The 20,802-nt window shown below is 49.7% G+C and overlaps 1 protein-coding gene across 1 annotated transcript in view; it reads left to right on the plus strand.

The window, feature by feature from the left end:
* Nucleotides 1-17,628: 17,628 nt before the first annotated feature.
* The window catches only part of PLCG1 (phospholipase C gamma 1), a gene marked incomplete in the record, with an annotated part of 93,941 nt that continues 90,767 nt past the window's right edge, over nucleotides 17,629-20,802 (plus strand). Inside the window, 1 exon segment of the mRNA XM_056547648.1 lies at nucleotides 17,629-18,013. Coding sequence (XP_056403623.1) covers nucleotides 17,803-18,013 — 211 coding nt within the window.

A 20,802-nucleotide genomic window follows, 5' to 3' on the forward strand; every position in this document is an offset into this window, starting at 1 on the left:
GAAAGTTAAACATATTTGTAAATTACTTCTATTAAAAAATCTTAATCCTTCCAGTACTTATTAGCTGCTGAATACTACAGAGGAAATTCTTTTCTTTTTGGAATGCTCTCTGATGACATCACAACCACAGTTCTCTCTGCTGACGTTATTATAATAATAATAACACTTTATTTATTGTTGTCCTTAGTGGGATTTGAACCCAAGTCCCCAGCACTCCAAGGCAGCAGTGCTAACCACTGAGCCACCATGCTGCCCTTAGCATACATCTGCTGTGCACGGTTGCTAAAATGGACAGAGATGTCAGCAGAGAGCACTGTGCTCGTGATGTCATCAGTGTTCCAAAAAGAAAGGAATTTCCTCTGTAGCATTCAGCAGCTAATAAGTACTGGAAGGATTAAGATTTTTTCATAGAAGTAATTTACAAATATGTTTAACTTTCTGCCACCAGTTGATTTAAAAGAAAAAAGGTTTTCACCGGAGTACCCCTTTAAGGACCAGGCCAATTTTATTTTTGCGTTTTCGTTTTTTCCTCCTCGCCTTCTAAAATCCATACCTCTTTTATATTTCCATGTACAGACCCATATAAGGGCTTGTTTTTTGCGTGACCAATTGTACTTTGTAATGAAACCTCTCATTTTACCATAAAATGTACGGTGAACCCCCCCCAAAAAATTTTTTGAGGGAGGAAATTTAAATGAAAACCAAAATTTTGCACATTTTGGAGGGGTTCAATTTCACACTGTACAATTTACTGTAAAAATGACGTGTTCTTTATTCTGGGGGTCAATACGATTAAAATCATACCCATGGCTAGATACTTTATATTTTTGTACCGCTTTAAAAAAAATCTAAAACTTTTTGTACAAAATCTAAAATCGCCCTATTTTGACCACCTATAACTTTTTAATTTTTCCGTATATAGGGCGGTATGAGGGCTCATTTTTTTGCGCCGTCATCTGTACTTGTTTTAGATCCCACATTTGCATATATAAAAATGTTAGATCATTTTTTATAAAAAAAAAAATTTTATAAAATGTGACAAAAAAGCAGCATTTTTGGACCTTTAAAATTTTTCACGTTTACGTCATTCACCGTACGGGATCATTAACATTATATTTTGATAGTTCGGACATTTACGCACGCGGCGATACCAAATATGTTTATAAAAAAAAAATTATGGTTTTTGGGGGTAAAATGGGAAAAACAGGCAATTTTCATTTTTATTGGGGGAGGGAATTTTTCACTTTTGTTTCACTTTTTATTTTTACATTCTTCAACTTTTTTTTTTTTTTTTTTTTACACTTTTTATGTCCCCATAGGGGACTATCTATAGCAATCGTTTGATTACTAATACTGTGCAGTGTTATGTATAGGACACAGCACTGATCAGTGTTATCGGTCATCTTCTGCTCTGGTCTGCTCGATCTCAGAAGACCCTGGGAGACGGCCGGAGCCAGGTGAGGGGACCTCCGGCCGCCATGCTGAATGGCCGGATCGCTGTGCCAGCGCTGCGGGCAATCCGATCATCCAAAGTACTGCACTGCCGCAGATGCCGTGATCTGTATTCATCACGGCATCTGAGGGGTTAATGGCGGACATTCGCGCAATCGCGGATGTCGGCCATTACGGGCGGGTCCCCGTTCCGATGCTCGCGGTCATACACAGGACGTAAATGTACGTCCTGATGCGGGAAGTCCCGCCAAACCAGGACATACATTTACGTCCGCGGTCGTTAAGGGGTTAAAGGGGTACTCCGGTGGAAAACTTTTTTTTTAATCAACTGGTGCCAGAAAGTTAAACAGATTAGTAAATTACTTCTAATAAAAAATCTCAATCCTTCCAGTACTTATTAGCGGCTGAATACTACAGAGGAAATCCTTTTCTTTTTGGAACACAGTGCTCTCTGCTGACATCACAAGCACAGTGCTCTCTGCTGACACCTCTGTCCATTTTAAGAACTGTCCAGAGTAAGAGGAAATCCCCATAGCAAACATATGCTGCTCTGTGCAGTTCCTAAAATGGACAGAGATGTCAGCAGAGAGCACTGTGCTCATGATGTTAGCAGAGAGCTCTGTGTTCCCAATAGAAAAGAATTTCATCTGTAGCAATCAGCAGCTAATAAGTACTGGAAGGATTAAGATTTAAAAAAAAAAAAGTTTTCCACTGGAGTACCCCTTTAAATCAATGGTAGTGAAACTCACTGCCAGCCACTAGCGTGTGAACGCACCCTCAAAAGGATTAAAATTCTTTCAATAGCCTATATGGCTTTCCCATCAGTGGGGGCCGGACGGGGGCTCACCCTGACCTGCAGGTTACGTTGGGACCATTTTGGGGGGTAAATACAACAAAAATCATCAGTTCTGGTGTCTTTATTTTTTTCCTTTATCCAGGAATAGAAAAACAGAGCTAATTTCCTTCCAAAAACGCTCCTCGTCTGTCTTCAGGTTTCCCAACCAGGGTGCCTCAAGCTGTTGCAAAACTACAACTCCCAGTATGCCCGGACAGCCTTTGGCTGTCCGGGCATACTGGGAGTTGTAGTTTTGCAACAGCCAGAGGTCCGCAGTTCTGAGACCACTGCACTAAGGGATGAGACGAAAGGGAAGCCTTCATTTACCTTTCATGGACAGCGTGGCAGAAAGGCCCTTGGCTGTTATTCGAGCATGCTGGGAGCTGTAGTTCTGCAGGTTCGTTCCATTGAAGTGAATGGAGCCAAGTTGTAATACCACACCCGACCTGGAGACAGACGGGGAGCTGTTTTGAATGAGATTAGCTCTGTTTCTCTATTCCTGGATAACCCCTTTAAAGGGGTATTCCAGGAAAAAACTTTTTTTTATATATCAACTGGCTCCAGAAAGTTAAACAGATTTGTGAATTACTTCTATTAAAAAATCTTAATCCTTTCAGTACTTATGAGCTTCTGAAGTTAAGGTTGTTCTTTTCTGTCTAAATCCTCTCTGATGACACCTGTCTCGGGAAACGCCCAGTTTAGAAGCAAATCCCCATAGCAAATCTCTTCTGTGGTTAACCGCAGACACCTCTCCATTCCAATCGTACGGGTGGTCGTTGTTCGCCGACCACGAGGCGGCGGTCGTTTTTGGGACCCGAGGAAAAATCAGCAGTGTTCGGTATGAATCCTACGGAACTAAAAACGGACCCTTTATCTATCAAACACCGCTGGAAGCTGCCGCCCGCCTTCTATTTCGTCATTTATATGTTTCAATGTGTTTTCTTGTTGTGTTCTGGGATGGCGATTGTCTCTGTCCTGGGAGATAATTGGATTTCTTCATCCTGGGAGATAATTGAATTTCTTCGTCCTGGGAGATAATTGGATTTCTTCCCAGTTGTCTGGGGGATAGAGAGGAGGGAGGTATGGGTAAAGTGGGAAGGGCTTATGTTGAAGCCACTGCGATTGGCTACTGTCCACTATGTTTTACAGTCTTCCATCAGGTCCCCTAGGGGAGTGTCCACCTGGTGGAGACCTGCATAAATACCGGGCAGGTAGAGCCATTAAATTCATTCCTGTTTGACCCTCAAGACGGAGCTGGTCTCGTTTGTGGGGGGGGGGGGGGAATTACTATTGGGACAGCGCTTTCATTATTTCCAGCTATGAAAGGAGTTCGACTGATTTGCTGATTGGGAGCGGCCGCGTTCGTATCCTCCGGTCGGGAGTTGGATGGTCGGCTGGAATGGGATCATTCCAAGGGGCGGCTTCCTCTACCTGTCGGGGAGTGTCATAACAATTGGTGGCAGCAGTGGGCTGAATCCCATCACCCAGAAGGCCAGCTACACATCCCAGGATGGAAATGCAGTATGGAGAATTAAGGCGGGCTACCCTTAAAGATATATTGGAACGCAGAGGATGATCAGCGAGTAATCTCAAGAAAAGAGAGATTATTGCCATATTATTGGAAATGGATGCGGCACAGGGAATGGAGAGAACTAATGTGCCTTCCATACTGGATTTAACACCCGAGGAGGTACAATTTAACCGGGCAGTCCAGATAAGGCTGGCACACTTCGGCCCCAACCCTGCAGCAGATATTGTAGTGCAGGTGCCAGCAGCAGTAGCAGCACAGTAGGCGCCCCAGGGAAGAGGAGCCGCAGCAGCAGAGGTACCCAATAACAATATTGGAAGGTACCCTTTGCTGCATTTAAAAAAAATGTTGAATCAGGAGAGATTGACGAGTTCCTGGCTGATTTTGAAAGGCAGTGTGCCTTACACCAGGTACCCGCAGAAGAATGGGTCACCATCCTCTCTGGGAAGTTATCCGACTGGGCCAGTGAGGCGTTTCGGGCCATCCCAGAGGAGGAAATTACAAGTTACCTGGCAGTAAAGGATGCCCTTTTGGCCAGATACGCTGTAACCCCTGAGGCGTACCGGCGGCGATTTGGGACACTAAAAAACAAGCTGGTGATTCCTATGTGGAGTGGGCATGCAGACTACACCGCACCGCAGCCCACTGGATGGCAGGGTGCCAAGCGGTAACTGGGGAAGAGGTGCTACCTTTGTTTTTGTAGGAGCACTGCTTTGATCGTTTACCTGCAGGAGTCCGAGAGTGGGTTAGGGACCGCAAACCCGCTACCTAACCCGAAGCTGCTCGTCTGGCTGATGAGTACACAGATGCACGGAAGCTGGACCAGGCAACAACCAAGGTCCCTACCCGAGTGGAGTACAAACCGGCAGCACCTCCAACCTCTACTGTGTATCACCCTCCAGCGCAACGCATCCCTACGATGCCACCAGCGAACAATTATGTTCAACCAGCCCGATTCAACGCCCGGGATTACTCCCAGCCTATCCGGTGCTATGGGTGCAAACAATTGGGGCACAAGAGACCAGAGTGCCCGTTAAGCAATTCCAACCAAGCCCAGTCATGGAGAAGACCAGCCGGCGGAAATCAGCAGCCACCCCAATCCTCTGCTCACTGTCTTGAGCAGGAAGAAGTTTGGGGTATACTACATGAGGCGGACCCAGTACAAGCAGCCCAGCAGGATAACCGTCAACAGCACAGACAGACCGTTAAACTGAATGACAAAATGGTCACTGGTCTGAGAGACACCGGAGCCACTATGACCCTGCTTCAAAAGAACCTGGTTTTGGAACACCAACATACTGGAAATACGGTAGCAGTGAGGGTAGCAGGAGGCGCCGTGATCCGTCTACCTGTTGCCCGGGTTCATTTGGATTGGGGAACGGGCTCTGGACATGTGAATGTGGGTGTCATGAAAGACTTACCTGCTGATGTTTTGCTCAGGAATGACTTGGCCCCTTTGGTTTCCGCTTATGCTCCAATGGGACCTGCGGATGTTAACCCAGTGACTACCCGTGCTCAGACCCGTGCTGCTGGAACCAGCTCCCCTGCTGTTGAGACCCAGGTAAGACCCGATTCCCCGACTGGTAACCTAGAACCGACCTTTGTTAGCTGGGATTCCCCGGAGGAGTTTGGGAGGGAAACCCAAGCAGATCCGACGCTCCAGAAGTACAGAGACAGGGCGGATACTGGAGAAGGAGTAGATGGGGAGCAGTATGAGTGGGTGGGGGACAGGTTATATAGGATCCCTAAGCCTTCCCCAAAGAGTGTTGCCCCTCCGCCGAATCGACAGCTGGTAGTACCCGCAAAATACAGGCAGGAGATTCTGCGGATAGGGTATGATGTTCTGCTAGGTGGACATCTAGGATCCTGCCGCACAGCCTACAGGATCCTGCAGAACTTCTTTTGGCCAAATTTCAATCAGGCTGTGCGGATATATTGTAGTACGTGTGACACTTGTCAACGGGTAGGAAAGCGGGGGGACCACCCAGGAGCTAGGCTTATGTCTATGCCTATCATTGGGGAGCCCTTTGCCCGCATAGCCGTTGACATTGTAGGTCCACTGGCCAGGGCTAGTCGATCCGGTAAGAAATATATTCTCACCGTGGTGGACTACGCCATCCGCTACCCAGAGACAGTAGCGCTGTCTAATATAGAGGCAGAGACAGTTGCAGATGCCCTGGTTAGGATTTTTACCAGGGTTGGGTTCCCTAAGGAGATTCTCTCTGACCAGGGAACCTAATTTACCGCTGTGCTCACCCAACAACTGTGGAAGGTGTGCGGCATTAAACCACTGCTTAGCTCACCTTATCATCCACAGACTAACAGTCTCTGCGAGCGATTTAATGGCACCCGACACTTGCAGAGACTGGGAGCGATTCCTGCCTCATCTGTTGTTTTCCTACAGAGAGGTGTCCCAGGAATCTACTGGGTTCTCCCCCTTTGAGTTGCTATATGGGAGAAGGGTCCGTGGACCCCTAGATCTCATTAGAGGCCACTGGGAGGGGGAGACAGAGCAAGAAGGGACCCCCATAGTGCCGTATGTCCTGGAACTCCGGGACCGCATGGAGAAACTGTCTCTGATGGTAAGAGAAAGTCTCCAGGTGGCCCAGGGGAGACAGAAGAGGTGGTACAATCAGGGTGCCCGACAGCGAGTCTTTCAGGTTGGGCAGAAAGTGCTAGTGCTCAAACCTGTGAAGGCGAACAAGATGCAAGCATCTTGTCAGGGCCCGTATAAGGTGTTAGCTCAGGTATGTGATACTACCTACCTTATAGCCAGCTGTTCAGATGACGGGATCCAGCGATCCTTTCATGTGAACATACTGAAGGAGTATTAGGAGACCGGAGGATATCGCTGCAGTATGTGCCCCTGCTGCAGACGATACAGAGAGTTTATCCTTTCCCGATTTGTTAGAGAGGGACTCCCAGACTGACCTTACCAGCCTTGTACAGCTAGGTGACCGATTGAGCCCCACAGAGAAGGGACAGGCAAAACAGCTGCTGTGGGAGAAGCAGGCGATGTTCTCCCAAGAGCCTGGCTACACTACCCTAGCTGTACATAAGGTAGACATCCCTGGACAGAACCCTCTGCGACAACCCCCTTACCGTATCCCTGAAGCAGTCCAAGAAGGAATGCGGAAGGAGATACAGGAGATGACCCAGCTTGGGGTCATCGAACCCTCCGATAGCCCGTGGGCTTTGCCTGTAGTCCTGGTGCCTAAGAAGGATGGGACCACCCGGTTCTGTGTGGACTACAGGCGACTCAACGAGCGGACCACCACTGACGCCTACCCGATGCCCTGGGTTGATTAGACTGCATTGCCAGGGGGCGCTATCTGACCACCATAGACCTGTGTAAAGGCTACTGGCAGATTACCCTGGCCGAGGATGCTATCCCCAAGTCGGCCTTCGTCACCCCATTTGGCTTGTACCAATTCAAGGTCATGCCATTTGGGATGAAGAATGCCCCGGCTACCTTCCAGCGCATGGTGGATAGACTTCTCGATGGATTCCAGGAATTTGCTTGTGCATACCTGGATGACATTGCGATCTACAATGGGTCCTGGGAGGAACACCTGGTGCATGTAGGGGTAGTCCTGGACAAAATTCGGGCCGCTGGCCTGACATTGAAGCCAGAAAAGTGCCATTTAGGCATGGCTGAAGTGCAATACCTGGGTCACAGAGTGAGGTGTGGGAGCCAGAGACCCGAGCCAGCCAAGATAGAGGCAGTAGCTAACTGGCCCACACCTATCACTAAGACCCAGGTGCTAGCCTTCCTAGGGACAGCAGGGTACTATAGACGCTTTGTCCATGACTACAGCACTATTGCTAAACCCCTGACTGACCTGACCAAGAAAAATCTCCCTAAGCAGGTCCTGTGGTCTCCAGCTTGTGAAGCTGCGTTTCAAGCCCTTAAACAAGCTCTTGTGAATGCCCCTGTCCTGGCTGCCCCAGTCCCTAACAAACGGTTTCTCGTCCACACAGATGCTTCCATGTTTGGACTGGGGGCTGTGCCGAGCCAGGTCGGGGAAGATGGAGGAGAACACCCTGTCGCATATCTCAGTAGAAAGCTGTTACCCCGAGAAGTGAGTTATGCGGCAGTGGAGAAGAAATGCTTGGCCCTGGTCTGGGCATTGAAAAAGTTAAGCCCTTATTTGTATGGACAGGAATTTTCCCTTGTGACGGACCACAATCCCCTAGTCTGGCTTAACCGGGTTTCAGGAGACAATGGAAGACTGCTGCGGTGGAGTTTGGCCTTACAACCATATAACTTCACCATCAGCTACCGACCCGGTAAGCAGAACGGGAATGCAGATGGATTGTCTCGGCAAACCAACGTTCTTACCACCTCCTAGTCCGGTCATCCCCAAGTTGACCCGCCAAAAGGGTCAAGCCGGGTCTGTCGGAGTGTCCCACAAGGGGGGAGCTGTGTGACGGATCCATCTGCTGGTTACCCTCTTGGCCCCAATTAGAATGTTGTGGTTAACCGCAGACACCTCTCCATTCCATTCGTAGGGGTGGTCGTCGTTCACCGACCACGAGGCGGTGGCCATTTTTGGGACCCAAAGAAAAATCTGCAGTGTTCAGTACAAATTCTATGGAACTAAAAACGGACCCTTTACCTACCAAACACCGCTGGAAGCTGCCGCCCGCCTTCTATTTCGTCATCTATATGTTTCAATGTGTTCTCTTGTTGTGTTCTGGGATGGCGATTGTTTCTGTCCTGGGAGATAATTGGATTTCTTCGTCCTGGGAGATAATTGGATTTCTTCCCAGTTGTCTGGGGGATAGAGAGGAGGGAGGTATGGGTAAAGTGGGAAGGGCTTATGTTGAAGCCACTGCGATTGGCTACTGTCCACTATGTTTTACAGTCTTCCATCAGGTCCCCTAGGGGAGTGTCCACCTGGTGGAGACCTGCATAAATACCGGGCCGGTAGCCCCCTTAAAGTCATTCCTGTTTGACCCTCAAGACGGAGCTGGTCTCGTTTGTGGGGGGAATTACTATTGGGACAGCGCTTTCGTTATTTCTAGCTATGGAAGGAGTTCGACTGATCGGGGCCGCGTTCGTATCCTCCGGTCGGGAGTTGCACGGTCGGCTGGAACCAACCCGCGTTCCTGGAGAAGGGGATCATTCCAAGCGGCGGCTTCCTCTACCTGTCGGGGAGTGTCGTAACAGTTTCACTTACACCTACAAAGATAAATGCTTCACTTACACCTACAATGATCAATGCTTCACTTACACCTACAATGATCAATGCTTCACTTACACTACAATGATAAATACTTCACTTACACTACAATGATAAATGCTTCACTTACACTACAATGATAAATGCTTCACTTACACCTACAATGATACATGCCTCACTTACACTACAATGATAAATGCTTCACGTTCACCTACAATGATAAATGCTTCACTAACACCTACAATGATAAATGCTTCACTTACACCTACAATGATAAATACTTCACTGACACCTACAATGATAAATGCTTCACTTACATCTCCAATGATAAATACTTCACTTACACCTACAATGATAAATACTTCACATACACTACAATCATAGATGCCTCACTTACACCTATAATGATAAATGCTTCACTTACAACTACAATAATACATACTTCACTTACACCTACAATGATAAATGCTTCACTTACCCCCACAATGATAAATACTTCACTTACACCTACAATTATAAATGCTTCACTGACACCTACAATGATAAATGCTTCACTTACACCTGCAATAATAAATGCTTTACTTACACCTACAATGATAAATGCTTCACTTACACCTACAATGATAAATACTTCACTTACACCTACAATTATAAATGCTTCACTTACACCTGCAATGATAAATGCTTCCCTTACACCTACAATAATAAATGCTTCACTTACACCTACAATGATCAATACTTCACTTACACCTACAATGATAAATGCTTCCCTTACAACTATAATAATAAATGCTTCACTAACACTACAATGATAGGTGCTTCACTTACACCTACAATGATAAATGCTTCCCATACACCTACAATGATAAATACTTCTTTTACACCTAGAATGATAAATACTTCACTTACACCTACACTGATAAATGCTTTACCTACAATGATAAATGCTTCACTTACACCTACAATGAATGCTTCACATACACCTACAAAGATAAATACTTCTTTTACCCCTACAATGATAAATGCTTTACCTACACCTACAATGATAAATGCTTCACTTACACTACAATGATAAATACTTCACTCACACTACAATGATAAATACTTCACTTAAATCTACAATAATAAATACTTCACTGACACCTACAATGATAAATGCTTCACTTACACCTACAATGATAAATGCTTCACTTACACCTACAATGATAAATACTTCGCTTACACCTACAATGATAAATACTTCACTCACACTACAATGATAAATACTTCACTTACATCTACAATAATAAATACTTCACTGACACCTACAATGATAAATGCTTCACTTACACCTTCAATGATAAATACTTCACTTACACCTACAATTGTTAGGATTCGGCTAGCTGGGTGTGGATCCTCTGTGTCAGCGAGGGATTGGCGTGGACCGTGTCGGTGGACCGGTTCTAGGGATGCTACTGGTTTTCACCAGAGCCCGCCGCAAAGCGGGATGGTCTTGCTGCGGCGGTAGCAACCAGGTCGTATCCACCGGCAATGGCTCAACCTCGCTGACTGCTGAGAAGGCGTGGGACAGAAGGACTAGGCAGAGGCAAGGTCAGACGTAGCAGAAGGTCGGGGCAGACGGCAAGGTTCGTAGTCAATGAGGATAGCAGGAGATCTGGAACACAGGCTTTGGACAACACTAAACGCTTTCACTGGCACAAGGCAACAAGATCCGGCAAGGAAGTGCAGGGGAAGTGAGGTAATATGGACAGGAAGCAGGTGGAAGCTAATTAGGCTGATTGGGCCAGGCACCAATCACTGGTGCACTGGCCCTAAGTAGCGGAGCCGCGCGCGCAAGGACGTGACAGCCGGGGACCGGGACAGGTGAGTGACTTGGGACGCAATTCGCGAGCGGGCGCGTCCCGCTATGCAAATCGCATCCCCGCCGGCAATGTCAGTGCAGCGCTCCCGGTCAGCGGGTCTGACCGGGGCGCTGCAGAGAGAGGAACGCAGCGAGCGCTCCGGGGAGGAGCAGGGACCCGGAGCGCTCGGCGTAACAGTACCCCCCCCCCCTTAGGTCTCCCCCTCTTTTTGTCGGGATGTTGCTTCATCCGGGATGAGGCCTGTATGAGGGATTTCTGAGTCTCTTTCCAGATGGTGGAGAAGTCCCGGGAAACCTCATCAACAGCGGGCAAACCAGAAGGCGTGGGAGTGGGGAGGGGGGGGAAGAGGGTGAAGCTGGGCACGGGGCAAAGTGTTACCAGGACGGGGGCTATGAGGAGGAGACACAGCATAGTCCTGATAGGCCTTGGGGAGACCAGGTAAAGGAGGAGACACTGAGGTTTGACTGACGGGACTGGGAGCAGACGTGAGGCAATTTTTATGGCAAGAAGCACCCCAGCTCTTGATCTCCCCGGTGGTCCAATCAAGGGTAGGAGAGTGGCGTTGGAGCCATGGCAGACCAAGGAGGACTTCAGAGGTGCAGTTGGGCAAAACAAAAAGTTCAATTTTTTCATGATGCCGTCCAATGCTCATGAGCAGGGGTTCTGTGCTGTAACGCACAGTGCAGTCCAATTTCACTCCGTTGACCGAGGAAATGTAGAGCGGCTTGACGAGACGGGTCACCGGGATGCAGAACTTATTCACCAAAGAGGCCAGAATAAAATTTCCAGAAGAACCAGAGTCCAAGAAGGCCGCGGCTGAGAAGGAGGAGTTGGCAGAAGGAGAAATCCGCACGGGCACGGTGAGACGTGGAGAAGCAGACTTCGTACCAAGAGACGCCACACCCACGTGAGCTGGGTGCGTGCGTGCGTTTCCCAGACGTGGAGGACGAATAGGGCAATCCACCAAGAAGTGTTCGGTACTAGCGCAGTACAGACATAAATTTTTATCCCTACGGCGAGTCCTCTCTTCATGGGTCAAGCGAGACCGATCCACTTGCATAGCCTCCTCGGCGGGAGGCACAGGGGTAGATTGCAAAGGATACTGTGAGAGAGGTGCCCAGAGATCAAGGTCTTTTTCCTGGCGGAGCTCCTGGTGTCTTTCAGAAAAATGCATGTCAATGCGGGTGGCCAAATGGATAAGTTCTTGCAGGTTGGCAGGAATCTCTTGTGCGGCCAGCACATCCTTGATGTTACTGGATAGGCCTTTTTTAAAGGTCGCTCAGAGAGCCTCGTTATTCCAAGATAATTCGGAAGCGAGAGTACGAAATTGGATGGCGTACTCGCCTACTGAAGAATTACCCTGGACCAGGTTCAGCAGGGCAGTCTCGGCAGAAGAAGCTCAGGCTGGTTCCTCGAAGACACTTCGGACTTCAGCGAAGAAGGCCTGGACTGTGGCAGGATCATTGCGGTCCCAGAGCGGTGTGGCCCAAGACAAGGCCTTTCCTGAAAGAAGACTCACTACGAACGCCACCTTATACCGTTCTGTAGGAAATTGGTCAGACAACATCTCCATATGCAGGGAACATTGAGACAAGAAGCCACGGCAGAGTCTATAGTCTCCATCAAATTTGTCCGGCAGGGACAAGCGGAGGCTAGGAGCGGCCACTTGCTGCGGAGGAGGTGCAGGAGCTGGCGGAGGAGATGGTTGCTGCTGTAGCAGTGGCAGAAGTTGCTGTAATGTGGCGGTCAACTGCGACAGCTGCTGTCCTTGTTGGGCAATTTGCTGCGATTGCTGAGCGACCACCGTGGGTAGGTCAGCGAGACTTGGCAGCGGCACCTCAGCGGGATCCATGGCCGGATCTACTGTTAGGATTCGGCTAGCTGGATGTGGATCCTCTGTGTCAGCGAGGGATTGGCGTGGACCGTGTTGGTGGACCGGTTCTAGGGATGCTACTGGTTTTCACCAGAGACCGCCGCAAAGCGGGATGGTCTTGCTGCGGCGGTAGCAACCAGGTCGTATCCACCGGCAACGGCTCAACCTCGCTGACTGCTGAGAAGGCGTGGGACAGAAGGACTAGGCAGAGGCAAGGTCAGACGTAGCAGAAGGTCGGGGCAGGCGGCAAGGTTCGTAGTCAATGAGGATAGCAGGAGATCTGGAACACAGGCTTTGGACAACACTAAACGCTTTCACTGGCACAAGGCAACAAGATCCGGCCAGGGAGTGCAGGGGAAGTGAGCAGATATAGCCAGGGAGCAGGTGGAAGCTAATTAGGCTGATTGGGCCAGGCACCAATCATTGGTGCACTGGCCCTAAGGAGCGGAGCCGCGCGTGCCAGGACGTGACAGCCGGGGACCGGGACAGGTGAGTGACTTGGGACGCGATTCGCGAGCGGGCGCGTCCCGCTATGCGAATCGCATCCCCGCCGGCAATGTCAGTGCAGCGCTGCCGGTCAGCGGGTCTGACCGGGGCGCTGCAGAGAGAGGAACGCTGCGAGCGCTCCGGGGAGGAGCAGGGACCCGGAGCGCTCGGCGTAACAACAATGATAAATACTTCACTTACACCTACAATGATAAATACATCACATACACTACAATGATAAATGTTGGCCTCTGTCTCTAAATTTGCTGTGAATATTAAACAGATATCCCACCCCCAGGACCATAATCGGGGGTACACTTTAAAGGACGCTAGGGGCAAAAGTGATGACCGTGGAGGAGGCTTATCAAAACCTAAGAAGAGGAAGTGGAGCCATTTCCCATAGCAACCAATCAGATCGCGTTTTTCATATTTCAGATGCCTTTTTAAAAATGAAGGAAGCGATCTGGTTGCTATGGGCAACTGCACCGCTCTTCTCCACACTGGAGGATCACAGAACAGCAGCCATGTAGGGAGGACAGATCTATCAATCGAGGTCATAGGGGCAGGGGAAAACTGCCAGGGACCGCCCTTGTGACTCCTGGTTCAGGCAGCATGACAGGAACCGCCCCCATGACAGTAATGACAGTTTCCCCCTTTTTTAGGTCAGCTATAACTGACTTGTGTAAATATAACGGCTCTATGGTGCACACCAGGACGTATGGAGGACTATAGGCAATATCTCCGCCAGTGTCCGTGGCGTGGAGGAGGCTCAGGCAACCTCCATAGGCCTGTCCTCTAGTCAGCACTGTCCCTTTAAGGGTCAGTACCAGGACAGAGGGCCGTGCAGTCCTGGCTCAGCTCCTCTAATCCCATTGGAATCTCTATGAATTCATGTTGATACGGACGCTGCCAGGTGGCTTAGGGTATGTGCAGGGCCCGGGCCTCTACATGTGTGCAGGAAAGATTTGAGGGTCTGCAGGAAAGATGAGAGGGTCTGCAGGAAAGATGAGAGGGTCTGCAGGAAAGATGAGAGGGTCTGCAGGAGGGATAGTCTGAAAAAGGGGTGAGGGGGTCTGCAGGAGGCCTAGTCTGCAAGAGGGTTGAGGGGGTCTGCAGGACAGATAGTCTGCAGGAGGGGTGAGGGGGTCTGCAGGAGGGATGAGAGGGTCTGCAGGAGGGATGAGGGGGTCTGCCGGAAGGATATTCTGCAGAAGGTATGTGAGAGTCTGCAGGATAGTGATGAGAGGGTGTACAGGAGTGATGAGGAGTCTACAGGAGTGATGAGGAGTCTACAGGAGTGATGAGGGGTCTACAGGAATGATGAGGGGTCTACAGGAGTGATGAGGAGTCTACAGGAGTGATGAGGAGTCTACAGGAGTGATGAGGGGTCTACAGGAGTGATGAGGGGTCTACAGGAGTGATGAGGGGTCTACAGGAGTGATGAGGAGTCTACAGGAGTGATGAGAGGGTCTACAGGAGTGATGAGGAGTCTACAGGAGTGATGAGGGGTCTACAGGAGTGATGAGGGGTCTACAGGAGTGATGAGGGGTCTACAGGAGTGATGAGGGGTCTACAGGAGTGATGAGGAGTCTACAGGAGTGATGAGAGGGTCTACAGGAGTGATGAGGGGTCTACAGGAGTGAAGAGGGGTCTACAGGAGTGATGACGGGTCTACAGGAGTGATGAGGAGTCTACAGGAGTGATGAGGGGTCTACAGGAGTGAAGAGGGGTCTACAGGAGTGATGAGGGGTCTACAGGAGTGAAGAGGGGTCTACAGGAGTGATGAGGGGTCTACAGGAGTGATGAGGGGTCTACAGGAGTGATGAGGGGTCTACAGGAGTGATGAGGAGTCTACAGGAGTGATGAGAGGGTCTACAGGAGTGATGAGGGGTCTACAGGAGTGAAGAGGGGTCTACAGGAGTGATGAGGGGTCTACAGGAGTGATGAGGGGTCTACAGGAGTGATGAGGGGTCTACAGGAGTGATGAGGGGTCTACAGGAGTGAAGAGGGGTCTACAGGAGTGATGAGGGGTCTACAGGAGTGATGAGGGGTCTACAGGAGTGATGAGGGGTCTACAGGAGTGACGAGGGGTCTACAGGAGTGACGAGGGGTCTACAGGAGTGACGAGGGGTCTACAGGAGTGACGAGGGGTCTACAGGAGTGACGAGGGGTCTACAGGAGTGACGAGGGGTCTACAGGAGTGATGAGGGGTCTACAGGAGTGATGAGGAGTGACGAGGGGTCTACAGGAGTGATGAGGAGTGATGAGGGGTCTACAGGAGTGATGAGGGGTCTACAGGAGTGATGAGGGGTCTACAGGAGTGATGAGGGGTCTAGAGGAGTGATGAGGGGTCTACAGGAGTGATGAGGGATCTACAGGAGTGATGAGGGGTCTACAGGAGTGATGAGGGGTCTACAGGAGTGATGAGGGGTCTAGAGGAGTGATGAGGGGTCTACAGGAGTGATGAGGGGTCTACAGGAGTGATGAGGGGTCTACAGGAGTGATGAGGGATCTACAGGAGTGATGAAGGGTCTACAGGAGTGATGAGGGATCTACAGGAGTGACGAGGGGGTCTACAGGAGTGACGAGGGGGTCTACAGGAGTGACGAGGGGTCTACAGGAGTGACGAGGGGTCTACAGGAGTGACGAGGAGTCTACAGGAGTGACGAGGGGTCTACAGGAGTGACGAGGGGTCTACAGGAGTGACGAGGGGTCTACAGGAGTGACGAGGGGTCTACAGGAGTGATGAGGGGTCTACAGGAGTGATGAGGGATCTACAGGAGTGATGAAGGGTCTACAGGAGTGATGAGGGATCTACAGGAGTGATGAGGGGGTCTACAGGAGTGACGAGGGGTCTACAGGAGTGACGAGGGGTCTACAGGAGTGACGAGGGGTCTACAGGAGTGACGAGGGGTCTACAGGAGTGACGAGGGGTCTACAGGAGTGACGAGGGGTCTACAGGAGTGACGAGGGGTCTACAGGAGTGACGAGGGGTCTACAGGAGTGACGAGGGGTCTACAGGAGTGATGAGGGATCTACAGGAGTGATGAAGGGTCTACAGGAGTGATGAGGGATCTACAGGAGTGACGAGGGGGTCTACAGGAGTGACGAGGAGTCTACAGGAGTGACGAGGGGTCTACAGGAGTGACGAGGGGTCTACAGGAGTGACGAGGGGTCTACAGGAGTGACGAGGGGTCTACAGGAGTGACGAGGGGTCTACAGGAGTGACGAGGGGTCTACAGGAGTGACGAGGGGTATAGAGGAGTGACGAGGGGTCTACAGGAGTGACGAGGGGTCTACAGGAGTGACGAGGGGTCTACAGGAGTGACGAGGGGTCTACAGGAGTGACGAGGGGTCTACAGGAGTGACGAGGAGTCTACAGGAGTGACGAGGGGTCTACAGGAGTGACGAGGGGTCTACAGGAGTGACGAGGGGTCTACAGGAGTGATGAGGGGTCTACAGGAGTGATGAGGGATCTACAGGAGTGATGAGAGGGTCTACAGGAGTGATGAGGGGTCTACAGGAGTGATGAGGGGTCTACAGGAGTGATGAGGGGTCTACAGGAGTGATGAGGGGTCTACAGGAGTGATGAGGGATCTACAGGAGTGATGAGGGGGTCTACAGGAGTGATGAGGGGTCTACAGGAGTGATGAGGGGTCTACAGGAGTGACGAGGGGTCTACAGGAGTGACGAGGGGGTCTACAGGAGTGACGAGGGGTCTACAGGAGTGATGAGGGGTCTAGAGGAGTGATGAGGGGTCTACAGGAGTGACGAGGGGGTCTACAGGAGTGATGAGGGGTCTACAGGAGTGATGAGGGGTCTACAGGAGTGATGAGGATCTACAGGAGGTGGTGATGCTCTGCAGGAGGGGGTGATGAGGGGTCTACGGGAGTGATGAGGGGTCTACAGGAGTGACGAGGGGTCTACAGGAGTGACGAGGGGTCTACAGGAGTGACGAGGGGTCTACAGGAGTGACGAGGGGTCTACAGGAGTGATGAGGGGTCTACAGGAGTGATGAGGGGTCTACAGGAGTGATGAGGATCTACAGGAGGTGGTGATGCTCTGCAGGAGGGGGTGATGAGGGGTCTACAGGAGTGATGAGGGGTCTACAGGAGTGATGAGGGGTCTACAGGAGTGATGAGGGGTCTACAGGAGTGATGAGGGGTCTACAGGAGTGATGAGGGGTCTACAGGAGTGATGAGGGGTCTACAGGAGTGATGAGGAGTCTACAGGAGTGATGAGGGGTCTACAGGAGTGATGAGGGGTCTACAGGAGTGATGAGGAGTCTGCAGGAGGTGGTGATGCTCTGCAGGAGGTGGTGATGCTCTGCAGGAGGGGGTGATGCTCTGCAGGAGGCCCCTGTCTCAGATGAGGTTCCTGTGATCATGGCTGCAGAGGAGGAGGAGGAGGAGGAAGAGGAGGAAGAGGAGGAGGAGGAGGAAGAGGAGGAGGCTCGGTCTGTGCTCGGGCTCTGTCGGACACAATAGCCTCTCAGCTCCTTCTTCTCCTCACAGAACCGCATCGTCCTCCATGGCCTGGGCTCTTGGTCGTTCACACTGAGCGGCTCCGGGAGGGGCAGGATGGAGGCCGGGGGTCTCCTCAATGGCTTCGGCCCATCGGGGCAGAGTGAAGCGGAGTTGACCCATCTGTGCCGGAGCCTGGAGGTCGGCACCGTCATCACCCTCTTCTACTCCAAGAAGTCCCAGAAGCCGGAGCGGAGAACCTTCCAGGTGAAGCTGGAGACCAGACAGGTGACCTGGAGCCGGGGGGCCGACAAGGTGGAGGGGGCAGGTAAGAGGTGCTGCAGCAGCTGCTCTTCACACACCATGTGACCCACAACAAGTTCTGTATAAAACCGCTCAGCAGACATGGGCCTAAAGATGGCTCCATCCATGGGGAAAAATGTCTCCTATAAAAAAAATAGAATAAATTCCCACAAAGTTATAGGAAGATGTCAGCGACAGCGCCCCCTGTCAGGTCTGTCAGACATCTCACTTAGTCACTGACTGATTTATGTAGAAAATATATAGTCAGGACCAGTGACGTGTAGGGCTGCGTTCACACACTGCGCATTTGTTGCAGATTTTGACTTCACTATTAAAGTTACTTTGAAGATCTGATGGGTGTGAACGGTCCCTAGCGATTACCGGTTCATAGCGCAATTTTATTAATGTTTTTTTTTTACATTTATTGCGTGTATACGATTCTATACTTAAATCATATAAGTCTATAGCAGTGTTTCCCAACCAGAGTGCCTCCAGCTGTTGCAAAATTACAACTCCCAGCATGCCCGGACAGCGTTGCCCATTGCATAGGGCAGCGGTCTATAAACTGCGGACCTCCAGCTGTTGCAAAACTACAACTCCCAGCATGCCCGGACAGCCTACGGCTGTCCGGGCATGCTGGGAGTTGTAGTGTTGCAACAGCTGGAGGCACCCTGTTTGGGAAAAGCTGCTATAGAGGGCCTGGGTCTTATAAAAATCATAAATCTTTCTAGAACTTACTAAACTATTCCAAACTACTGCGCACATGTAAGAAAAAAAAAGCGCAAAATCCGTTCAGTAATAAAATTCAGAGACATTTTCGTATTTTAAAATAATCGGATACAACTTCTATCGGATTTTGGTCGAAAAAATAAAATGGCGGAAATGTAGTCGGACAAAAACCGATAATCTGAACGCACAGAAGTCAATGGATACAATTAGACGTACGGTTGTAGATGATTTTTTTACTTGTTCGATGTAAAAAAAAAAACTTTAAAAAATGTGACTGGCTGCACCTCCAGGATAAAATGGCGCACATGACACATGGGGCGTACAGGCCCATCAGCGCCACGTTTATTGCGCAGCGTTCCTTTATATTTCTCTGTATCGGTTTCACGTTGATACAATTTGATACATTGATGTTGTTAATGTAAATATTTTCGTTTATTTGGATGTAAACATTAGACGGTTCCCTCCTTCTCTGCGCCGGCCGGGGCCGCGCTCTTGTTTCTCGTATACGCGGGGTCCGTGTTTCCCCCGTCTATTTGTGGCTTCCAGGTGTATCCTGGATGTTATTGTCCGACTTCCAGTTCTCAGTTAACTCCTGCCCCGCCGGCGGATACTGACCAGCGACCTCTTCTTCTTCGGGGGACTAGTGTCCGGACCGCTGCGTTATGGTTTTGGCGTTCGCCATGTGCAGGGGAGTGTATGGGGGTCCCTGGCGGTGGCGGATCCTATTGGTGACCACAGGGCTATGCTTGCTTTTCGGCTGCGCTTTTTATAGTTGTTTTCTCCTTTTTTTATTTATTTTTTATTGTTTGCGATTGTGTAGTTTTGCTTTTATATGTTTTTTGCTGTTTTGTTTTTTCTCATACAAAAAGCGTGTTCTGTATTCCAATTCATTATGTGTCTCTGTGCTGCAAAACTACAACTGTCCGGGCATGCTGGGAATTGTAGTTTTGCAACAACAGCTATTCCACGTACTTGCACTTCCGTTGTGGTAATTGTGAACGTCCGTGAAAAAGTCTCTAGAAGTTTTAGGCCGCATTCACATTTTTATAAAATTTTTTTTGCATCAGTTCTATCCCTTACAATCGTATGTCTAGGACAGTGTTTCCCAACCAGTGTGCCTCCAGCTGTTGCAAAACTGTGCATGCTGGGAGTTTGTAGTTTTGAACAGCCGGAGGGCCGAAGTTTGAAGACCACGGCGCGAAGGGACGAGATGAGAGGGAAGCCTTGATTTACCTTTCAGGGGCAGTGTGAATCCTCTGGAGGAGGCAGACAGGACTTTGGCTGTCCGGGCATGCTGGGAGTTATATTTTTGCAACAGCTGGAGGTGCACTGGTTGGAAAAACCCTGATATAGATGAATCCAGTTACTTCTATTTACTAATTGTATCCAACACCTGCTTTCATTCCTTTTACTCTTTTTGTCTGATTTTACATATATAAAAATCTGTGGTTGCTATGGGCAACAGAGACAGCAGGGGAGATTTATCAAGTTGTCTGTAAGAAAGATTCTCTGAGCTCATAGCAACCAATCAGAGCAGCTTTCATTTCTTAAATGGCGCTGGTATGATGAAAGCTGAGCTGTGATTGGTTACTATGGACTGAGCTGTGATTGGTTACTATGGACTGAGCTGTGATTACTATGGACTGAGCTGTGATTGGTTACTATGGACTGAGCTGTGATTACTATGGACTGAGCTGTGATTACTATGGACTGAGCTGTGATTGGTTACTATGGACTGAGCTGTGATTACTATGGACTGAGCTGTGATTGGTTACTATGGACTGAGCTGTGATTGGTTACTATGGACTGAGCTGTGATTACTATGGACTGAGCTGTGATTACTATGGACTGAGCTGTGATTGGTTACTATGGACTGAGCTGTGATTGGTTACTATGGACTGAGCTGTGATTACTATGGACTGAGCTGTGATTGATTACTATGGACTGAGCTGTGATTACTATGGACTGAGCTGTGATTACTATGGACTGAGCTGTGATTACTATGGACTGAGCTGTGATTACTATGGACTGAGCTGTGATTGGTTACTATGGACTGAGCTGTGATTGGTTACTATGGACTGAGCT

The sequence above is a fragment of the Hyla sarda genome, chromosome 12, assembly GCF_029499605.1.
Source record: "Hyla sarda isolate aHylSar1 chromosome 12, aHylSar1.hap1, whole genome shotgun sequence".
In the NCBI taxonomy this organism is placed as follows: domain Eukaryota; kingdom Metazoa; phylum Chordata; class Amphibia; order Anura; family Hylidae; genus Hyla; species Hyla sarda.